At 44.4% G+C, this 10,301-nt stretch overlaps 1 protein-coding gene across 2 annotated transcripts; it reads left to right on the forward strand.

The window, feature by feature from the left end:
- The first annotated feature begins 147 nt into the window (after positions 1-147).
- Snrpb (small nuclear ribonucleoprotein polypeptides B and B1) lies at positions 148-8,613 on the forward strand. Of its 2 annotated transcripts, none has more exons than XM_074074466.1 (7): positions 148-306; positions 2,861-3,012; positions 5,042-5,153; positions 6,624-6,776; positions 7,252-7,390; positions 7,699-7,824; positions 8,455-8,613. In XM_074074466.1, exons 1-7 carry the CDS (start codon positions 304-306, stop codon positions 8,490-8,492), a joined length of 723 nt encoding a protein of 240 aa, XP_073930567.1. In that variant the 5' UTR covers positions 148-303; the 3' UTR covers positions 8,493-8,613. The 2 variants fall into 2 exon arrangements, with proteins under 2 accessions (XP_073930567.1, XP_020029422.1); XM_020173833.2 differs by having other exon boundaries at positions 8,308-8,467.
- Positions 8,614-10,301: the final 1,688 nt, after the last annotated feature.

A 10,301-nucleotide genomic window follows, 5' to 3' on the forward strand; every position in this document is an offset into this window, starting at 1 on the left:
CCCCAGGAAGGGCGTCTGTTAGGAAGGGATTCAGTGAAGATCCCGCGATAGGCAGAGAAGTTCAAGGTGTGGTGCCAATACCGCCACGAAGACCCACCCTCAAGCCCCGCCTCGGCCCACATAGAACTCCGCCCCGGCGCCGGAACCCAAAGGACGAGTGCTGGGGCCGGAAGTAGCTTCATACCGGACCGCAATTTGCTGGGTGCACTTCCGTTAGCGGCGGCGGGAATCCGGCGGCTGGCGGGCGCCTAGGCCTCTGAGGAAACAAATCCAGTGCGAATCCGAGCCATCAGAACCGCCACCATGGTGAGAAGGCGCGAGCCAGCGGCACAGGAGCTTCTGAGCCTGTTGCGGAGTGTGGACCGAGGGGGGAAAGCCAGAGGTTGGAGCGGCTTATCGCCGCCTAGGCCCCGGCCGCGGCTCCGAGGTCCCGGCGCCAGACACCAGGAGCGGGGCTTTTCTGAAGGGAGGCCAGAGCCCGGGAACAGGGGTCGGGGACCTGGTTGGCGCCAAGTAAACTTTGGCCGAGTAAATGTGTGTCCGCGGTTTTGGGGGATAAAGGGGACTCGGACTTGAGGGAGGATTCACGGCCCGAGACCAGACTCCCGCGGGGTCCAGTGGGTGAGGAAGAAAGAGGGTAGGAGAGGGGAGGTAGCGCCGGCTCTTGTCGGGCGTATTTTTACGGTGCAGCTTGTGTGACTTAAGGAATTGCATTCCCGACCTTCACCGAGCTCACTTTGTGTGTCCAGTGTGGGAATTCAGCGTCAGGCAAAATAACGGCGGGGCGGGGCGAGAGCGCCTTCTCCCGGCAGTGCTTCCCGAGTTTTCCCGCGAAACCCGAGGGAATGTCAGACGCGGAGAACTTGGGAGAGCCAGGACCCGGAGGGCAGCGCGCTTGGAAACTGCAGAAGATGGGAAGGAAAGGCCTTCGTCCTACTTTATCTCGCCGTTGGGGTAAAGGCACGTCGTGGAAGGGTTTTAATAAGCAAAATGACATCAACTTAGTTGGGTTTGAGTTGGGCCTGGTGACCGGCCACTACTGAAGGCTGAGGCAGAAGAGGATCAGCCCTGGCTACACAGTGAGATCCTGTCTCAGAAGACAAAAACAAAAGGCTGGAGGCGCGGCCCAAACGGTAGAGCGCCTCCCCAGCAAACGCGATGCCCCCAGTTACAATCCCAATTACCCCACCCCCCAAAAAAGTCCATAAAACAGAACAAAACCAAAAACTTATTCTAGATGTTATGCAGAAGGGAACCCTTGTTCAGGGAATTGGCTGACTAGGTTCCAACACGTGAGACATGTTACTTAACCTCCAGCCTCAGTGGCCTATTTTATCAGCAAACTAGGAATGATAATGGGCCCAAGTTTGAGGATTAAATGAGATGTACAGTGTTTATCACAGGGTCTGATTAATCATTGAGTACCCAGTGAGTCTCAGCTGCTACAAGGCAAATGGTTCACATCTCTGTGGAGGAAGCCCTTTTAAATCGAAGGGAGACAGAAGCACATAACGAGTCTTTAGGGTGGCAGTCAGTACCTTCCGGGAGTCTGGCACATTGAAGGGCTCAAAAACTTGTTCAGGCTCACAGAGATGAAGGGCAAACACAGTGCCTGATGTGGAGGAGGCATTGGGATGTCAGGGCCACCCTACTGGTCAGACTGATGGGAAGCTGATAACAGATCAAATGCCAGGTGGTGTTTCTAGAGAGAAACATAACTGCCAGGGGCACTGACAGTTTACATAGTGATGTCTCTGTGTTTATGGTCTCCCTTTAATTTTTACAAAGCTACACTAGAAACCAGGCTATAAAAGTATGTTGTTGGTTTAATTAAGTGTAGCAGGTTTTTTTTTTTTTTTTTTTTTTTTATTATTTTATTTTTGAAGCACTGGGGTTTAAACTCAGGCTCAGGGCCTCCTACTTGCTTCAGGCGCTCTTACCACCTGCCTACCACTCCTTTTTTGTGATGGGTTTTCCCGAGATAGGGTCTTGGGAACTGCCCGGGTTGGCTTTGAATTGTGATCCTCTTAATCTCTGCCTCCTACGTAGCCAGGATTACAGGTGTGAGACACTGGCAATTTATATATTCTTTAAAAACCATTATGTAGCCAGACTGATGTGCACTCTGGTCAGGAGGAGAGTTTCCCTCTCCCAGAGTTTTGGGGTTCCATTCTCCTCACTTTTACTAGTCAACTCCTTTCTGGCAATAATCTCCTTGATTGGATTTTAGTCCCAGTCATATTCCACCTCTAACTTTACTCAGTTTTTAAAATGAAATTTGGATGTTGCATAGCACTTGAGTCACACATCTATAATCTGCACAATGGTGTATGACTTAGACTCTAGTATAGGTGGATTTGGCTAGTTTGGGTACATCCTACACTATTCTCTGAAACTTGACAAAATATGCAATCTGAGACTGATTTTTTTTTTATGGGACTGGGATTTGAACTCACGGCTTTGTACTTATAGAGTAAGTGTTCTACCACTTTTGCCATGCCTCCAGTCCATTTTGGTCTGATTATTTTAGAAATGTACTCTCAAACTATTTGCCCAGGCTGGCCTTGAGCCTCCTTCCTCCCTTCTTAGCCTCCCAAGTAGCTAGGATTACAGGTGTGAGCCACTGGACCCTGGTGATACTGATTTTTAAGGGACGCTTACTAGGCAGAGGCCAGGGCTGAAAACAAAGTCACATGGAGAATTCCCAGAAAAGGGCCGCCAGTGAAAGAATGACAGAGAGTCTATTGTTTGTTTACACAGGTGGACAACAGGTTGTGGTGAAAGATTCTTAGGGAGGGCCAGAGATGTGTGAATCCAAAAGAACTGAGTCTCACTCATCCCTGCTGTTTTCTTCTTGCAGACTGTGGGCAAGAGCAGCAAGATGCTGCAGCACATTGACTACAGGATGAGATGCATCCTGCAAGACGGCCGGATATTCATCGGGACTTTCAAGGCTTTTGACAAACATATGAATTTGATCCTCTGTGACTGTGATGAGTTCAGGAAGATCAAGTGAGGAGAGGGCTGTTGGGCAAGGGGAAGAACTGGAGAAGGGAAACAGATTGGGTGGGTTGCCCAAGCGACAGATGGTGATGCACCAGTTTGTTCTCCTGCTTTTGAGGGCAGGCTTAAATGGGGACAATGAGCACTAAGAAATCTTTATTAGTCCAGCAAACCTTGCTCTCTTGTTCTGGCAAAGTACAAGTTGTGAGGAGGGCTCCTAGGCTTTTGGTTTCTCTGACTGTGCATGCCCCTGGGTATTGGGGTAAAGGGCTCTCGTGTTCTCCCCACAGGTGTGTGAGGGGGGAGAGCTTGATTTTCTGGCCTCATTACCTATTTGTAAAGCTGTAGCCTAGAGGGCTCTCTCAATGCAGCCTGGTCTGAAACTGCTTTAAGAAGCCTCTGACCCTCTTCAGGGTAAGTGCTCTGCTCCCCTTGTGGGTTTGGGGCCAGTGATTTTTGTTGGCGTCTTAAAAACAACTGGAGATACTTTCTGCTTTGCTGCAATTCCAATCATGGGGTAACTCCCTTAAGTGTCATTGATCTTTAACTTCTGTTCCATTAAGCAATGTAGTCTAGCTTTCTTTTATGTCCTAATGTATTCAAGACATCTTGAGTTCCAAAGAGGTTTTGTGATATGCATACTTTTGTCATTTGCAAGGTTTACATCATGTTGTCACTGGCTATGAATTCCCTTTGATTCTTTTTGGGTTATTTTCTTTTGTGGCCCAAGGTTGAGAAGTACAGGATAAAAAGATGCCTGAGTGTCTGGTATAAGTTAGCAGATCAGTGTGGAACTATTCCAAATGGTTCTCTTCTGGTTTTTATTTACCTACTTATTTTTAAGTTTAGGGCTGAGATTTGAACTCAGGGCTCTGTGCTCCTAAGTAGTTCCTCTACTGCTTGTGCCATACCTTCAGTTCATTTTGCTTCTGTTATTTCGGAGATGGGGGTCTCATGAACTATTTGCCTGGGCCTGCCTTGAACTGTGATCCTTCCAATCTCAGCATGACAGGTAGCTAGGATTACAGGTATGAGCCATCAGTGCCCAGCTCCCTTCTGTTTTTTAAACAAAACTGATCTTATTTTGATGGAATATGTTTTTAAAAGTAAAAGTGAGAGAGAAATTAAGTACTTGTTTTTTTTCTTGTTATGAAAAGGCATATTTTCTTATTTAAAAATAAAAAAAGGAGAGAAATATCTTAAGTTTGTTTTTTTAAGCAAGAATATTTTGGTTCTCTTTTCCCTTTCCCTTACTCTGTTGTAGTTGTTTTTCCTGTTAATGTTTTTTTGTTTTTTGTTTTTGGCTGCACTGGGGTTTGAAGTCAGGGCTTCATGCTTGTTAGGCAGGTGTTCAACCACTTGAGCCACTCCAGCAGCCCTCCTGTTAATGTTTTATTTTGTTCATCTTTCTTAGTTGCTGCCGTTGGGGGTTTCTGGTTTTGTGCTTTTTGAGAAACAGATAAGAAATTTCTAGCAGAAGATGTGACAATTCAGTTTCTGTGTATATGAAAGTTGTCTTACCTTTTCCTTTGTCACTTCTATTTCTGATGTGAGATGAGAGATAGAATTATAGACCTGTGAAATTGAATTGCTCCCAAAAGGACACTGCGTGGAAGTGGGGTAGGTGGCTGTGAGGAATTGTTAGGCTTTGAGGCCTTCTGACGTTGATGAGGTCTTAAGCTGAAGGGAGGAAACAGGGTACTAGCAAAGAAGACTTGCTAGTCTTCTAGCAAGGGAAAAGTTATCACGGTTGGCTGTGGAAAATCATCTGAGCCAGGACTGGGCTTTCTTGTCTCTTGTTCCTTCTGTTGGTCTGTGCATCCTCTCAGTTTGGTAGAACACAGGTAGACAGCCACCAATGGGGTCACACGCTCAGCTGTGGATACTGTCCAGAGGACCTGTCTCAGGGCAAAGTTTATGTGCCATTTGTCAGGAAATGTGTAAAATAAATTTTGGAGGCCCCAAGGCAAGGGAACCTGAACTTTACTCATCCTCTAATGTTTGTTTTTTTTTTGGTCTCTTCTAAACTTCCCTTTAGGCCAAAGAACTCTAAACAAGCAGAAAGGGAAGAAAAACGTGTCCTTGGTCTGGTGCTGCTGCGAGGGGAGAACTTGGTCTCAATGACAGTAGAGGGACCTCCTCCCAAAGATGTGAGTCCCCACAGGCATTCTCTGGGTTTTGCCCCCTTTTACAGATAACAAGTAGAATCTTAGAGGCTCCTCTGCAAGTAAATAAATGGAGACAGCTAGAATTTTAAGTATTTCCCTTTTTTTTTTTTTTTTTTGGTGGCAGTGGGGTTTGAACTCTGGGCCTCACACTTGTTAGGCAGGCATTCTTAATGCTTATGCCACTCTGCCAGCTCTTCTTTTGTAATGGGTTTCTTGTAAGATAGGGTCTCATGAATTATTTGCCTGGGGCTGACTTTGAACAACTATCCTCCTGATCTCTGCCTCCTAAGTAGCTAGGATTACAGGTGTGAGCCAACAGTGCCCGGCATAGAATATTTCTGACCTTAACCTTTCCTCTTCCTCAGTTGACACACAGAGTGAATCAGTGGAAGAGGCACCTATGGCCCCCTGGGTCAGTTTATTTTTTTTTCAGGGCCTCGTGCTTGCTAGGTAGGCACTCCACCTGAGCCAGTCCACCAGCCCTGGATCAGTTCTTAATGTAATGATAAGGTCTTGATGGACCTTAAAAATTCATCACTCCAAACAGTAGAATATGTGTATACTTCGTACAGTTATAGAGGAATAGTATTTATTATCTGTTCAGCTTTTTGTTTAATGCTTATAACAGTCATTTGAGATAAATTATCCTTACCATGTAGATGAAAGAAACTGGAGTTTACTGTCTTGCCTAAGATGTCACAGCTAATGAATGATGAAACTGATATTTGATCCCACAGTCTATATTCTGTAAACACCAAGCCATGCTGATAAATAGAGCAGGTTTTAGAGAATGTAACCAAATTTGTTTTCCCTTTTCATTTTGAGAACTTGTTAATGAAAAGAATAATCTTACCCTTTGTTTATTTCTATACACACACATATTATGCTTTTTGTTCCTTAATATATAATATGTGTATAATATTTTGCTTGCCTATTTACATATGAAGACAGCATAATGAAACCCACCAAACACTGTTTGAAAGAGGGGTAAGAGGAAGGGGGACAATTAACAAAGGGGGTAATTTGTTTAAGGTATGCTATATGCATGTATGGAATTATCATGTGAAATCCTCTCATATTCATGTATGATAAATTAAAAAAAAATAACCCTCAGTACCCCCCTCCAGTTTGGGGAAATGACAACCTTGAGGCCCTGAGTTCAAACCCTAGTACCAGCAAAAACAGAAAAAAAAAGTAAATTTTTATAGGAGTGCATATAAATGGTTGGGCTGTGGGATGTTTCTCTAGACTTAAGTTCTAACTTGCTTCAGGGGTGACAGGTAGGCATGTAATCTTGGGTGGAAGAAGAATGGTATTAGCAGATATGGGCAAGTAGTATTTATAAACTTTTGATGCCTCATAAATTTGAGGGACCTCTTGACAGTGGTATTCTAATGTATACTTCTGATTTCCTAGGCCACTGAGATTTTAGCATGTTTCTTTATTTTTCAGACTGGCATTGCCCGAGTGCCTCTGGCTGGAGCTGCTGGGGGCCCAGGAATTGGCAGAGCTGCTGGCAGAGGGATCCCAGCTGGTGTTCCCATGCCCCAGGCCCCGGCAGGACTTGCTGGACCAGTCCGTGGAGTTGGTGGGCCATCCCAACAGGTGAGGCATTGGGGGAAAGGCACCAGCTTCTTATGGCTAAACTAAAAAATAGAAGGAGAGTCCACAACTTGAGGAAGAGTCCAGAATGCCAACCCATGATTTTTAAGCTATTAGTGTTTCTGTTAAATGAGATGCACAAAAGGTATTTTAGTCAACTGAATTTAAGCAGAATATTTCTACAACATAAAATATGCTTTCTTACAACTGACTCAACAGTCTTTCCTAAAAATGTTGATGGTTTCCTTAACTTGGGTTGGGCACTCTTAAACTCAGGCCTAGAAAAAGGAAGTTGGGCATTCAAATTTGATTCTTTCCTAACGTTTGATTTTGCATAGGAAGTCTGATGCTATGAGTTGTAGCTTGGGGGGATTTGGTGTTTGCTGGGTTTTTTTTTCTTTTTTTTAACTAAGTTGGGGAGAAGAATGGGAAGCTGTGCTGACTGCACTGCTAACTCTTCCTTTCTGTGTTCTCTTAGGTGATGACCCCACAAGGAAGAGGCACTGTTGCAGCTGCTGCAGCTGCTGCCACAGCCAGTATTGCAGGAGCCCCAACCCAGTACCCGCCTGGCCGTGGAGGTCCTCCCCCACCTATGGGCCGAGGGGCACCCCCTCCAGGTGAGGAGCCCATAAGGAGACCAGTGCTAATTGATACAAGATGCCTTAGCTGGATTCATGATGAGATAGATCCTTGACTGAAAATGATGATGAGTTTGTGTAATTAAGCAGGATTACTCTGAGATCCAGTCTGGCTGCTAGCTGGACAAGAGCCTTTGGGAGGCCCAGCTCTTGCTCGAGTGCTAGTTTGCTAACAGAGGCTGAGAGGGTGGAGTGGGCCATCTGACTTTGTAGACAGCTTTGTATGTTTTGTGCTACCTTTTCAAGATAGGCACTTGAGCTATGTTTTGGGGGTCTTTCTCTTCTAGGCATGATGGGCCCACCTCCTGGCATGAGGCCTCCCATGGGTCCCCCAATGGGGATTCCCCCTGGCCGAGGAACTCCAATGGGCATGCCCCCTCCAGGAATGCGGCCCCCTCCCCCCGGGATGCGAGGTCAGTGCTGGCATCAGTGACGTTGCTTTTCTTCTCTAGAGCCTAGTGGATGGAAGGTGGAAGGGAAGAGTAGATTTAGACCATATGTGGGCTTTCAGGCCTGAAATTTAGGAAAATGAATTCTTAGAGGACAACTTTGTGTAGAAAGAACAGAGAAGAGGGAATAAACATTTATTTCTTTCTGCTTAACTCCAGTTTGAGGAATTTAATTAGTACCTCTATATGGATAAGAAAATGGGTCCAGAGTACACTTGGCATCCTGACTCCCAGCCCTGTGTTCTTTTCATGAAGCCATAGTGGCTCTTAAGATTACCCAAAGTCGAACTTGGTGGACCCCTAGTTTGGGTTTTGCATTTTGGGATGTCCCCTGTTAGCACATACACTGTGTGTATTCCCCTGGTTGCTTGATAACTGTAGGATGTGGGAGGCTGGGGATTTGAGTTCTAGATCAGGCACTGACTAAACTTCTTACTCTTACTTCAGGCCTTCTTTGACCCTTGGCCACAGAGTTATGGAAGTAGCTCCACAGAGACGTGGGCCCGATTCCCCAGGGCCACGTTACCACAGACCTGTTTGTTTGTTATGCTGTTGTTCCTGGAGTCTCACCGGATTGTCTGGTTTCCCTTTCAGGGCCCCCTCCCCTGGGAATGCATCCACCAAGGCCCTAGACTCATCTTGGCCCTCCTCAGCTCCCTGCCTGTTTCCCGAAAGGCTGTACATAGTCCTTTTATTTTCTGTGGCCCATGAAACTGGTTTATAATAAACTCTTAAGAGACTATTATAAGTGCACCTGATGTATCCATTTCTTTTTAGAAAAGCCTTTTGGGTGCTTTAATAGGAGTGGAGAAGGGTTGCGTTGGAAAAATTTACCCTAATCTTAACTGCTTCCTTATGAAATATTTTACTACACACTTTTACATCTGATATACAACCTCATATGCTAAGAGAATTAGAAAGCTGAACTACAATGAGACATTTTTGCTCATCAAACAGTTTGTGGAAATAAACATTCATATTTTTTTGGTGGCCCTTGTTATATCCCTTTATGAAGTGAAAATGTGAGCCCTATTGGAAGAGGAACAATTTTGATGTAGTTTTTTCTGAGTCCACACTCAATAATCTTGCACAATTGTTCAGTTGAGAAATGAGCAATACTCTAGTACTTAATACATCAGGCTTCAACGGTATAAAAACAAGAGGTAAACACTGATCTTATATTACTGTGGGGGAAGGACATTGTAAAGGCAGTGGAAACCTGGGCATATCTGTAATCCCAGCACTCCAGAGGCTGAGCCTGGAGGATTGTGAATTTGAGGCCAGCCTAGGCTACATAGCAAGACAGTCTCAAACAAAATTAAGGCAGTGAAGGTGTTAATGAAAAAAGGAGAAAGACAAGTGGTGTTCTGTGGGTGTGTCAATAGTTTTCTCTCAGAAAGAAAGGGTTGTTCAACATAACGAATGGAAAACACATTAATAGAAGAAAGTGCTATAGATCATCTCAATAATGCAAAGAAAACTAGACCAGATTTCAGCATCCTTTCATAATATAAAAACAAAACACCGGCAAATCAGAACTAGAAAAGAACTTTCCAAACACTGACAGGAATTGATGGAAGACCCACAATTAGGGCTGTGATGTAGCTCAGTTTTTGAACACACCTAGCACTTGTGAGGCCTGTTAATCACCATCCCCAGAAATGTCAAAGAAGAGGAAAAACCCACAGCTGATGTCTAAATAGTAGAAGACTGAAAGCTTTTTCCTCTTAAGATGGAACAAGGGTTCCTTCCCACTTTCACTGCCACTATTCAGCATTTTACTAAAAGTTACAGCCAGAGTGGTTAGGCAAGAAGAAATGTCCACATGGGAGAGGAAAAAGTAAAACTATCTGCAAATGGCAGGATCTTACATAGAGAAAATGGGAAGGAATCTACAAGGAAGTTACTAAATTCAGTGAGTGAATCTAGCAAAGGTGCAGGATTAAAGTTGACATGAAAATCTATATAGCAACATCAAACAATCTGAAAGGGAAATTAAGACCTCCATTTAGGATAGCAGCCAAAGGAATAAAATACCTAGGAATCAGCCAGACAGAGGAAGTAAGAGCCTTTACCATTTTTGCAGAAATGTAGAATCAAATTAATACGGCACTGCAAAGGGCCTTGAATAGCCAAAAAAAATCTTGAAATCAAGAACAAGTTGAAAGCTTCAACAATTTAAAAATTTCATTTAGATATGAACTGATGAATAGGCTTGGGAATCCAGAAATCCTTGAATATTTGGCCAATTGATTTTTGCTAAGGTATGTTTGGCAGTCACTAGAGTGAAGCAAGGGATTCTGGGACAACAGTAACAGCAAAAGAATGAAGCTGGACCTCTACCTCACTCCATATATCACTCATTAATCAACAATCTAAATGTAAAAGCTAAAACTATAGAACTATTAGAAAATGGATAAATGATTACCTTGGATTTGGTG

Source organism: Castor canadensis, chromosome 5 (assembly GCF_047511655.1).
Source record: "Castor canadensis chromosome 5, mCasCan1.hap1v2, whole genome shotgun sequence".
NCBI classification, from domain to species: Eukaryota; Metazoa; Chordata; class Mammalia; order Rodentia; family Castoridae; genus Castor; species Castor canadensis.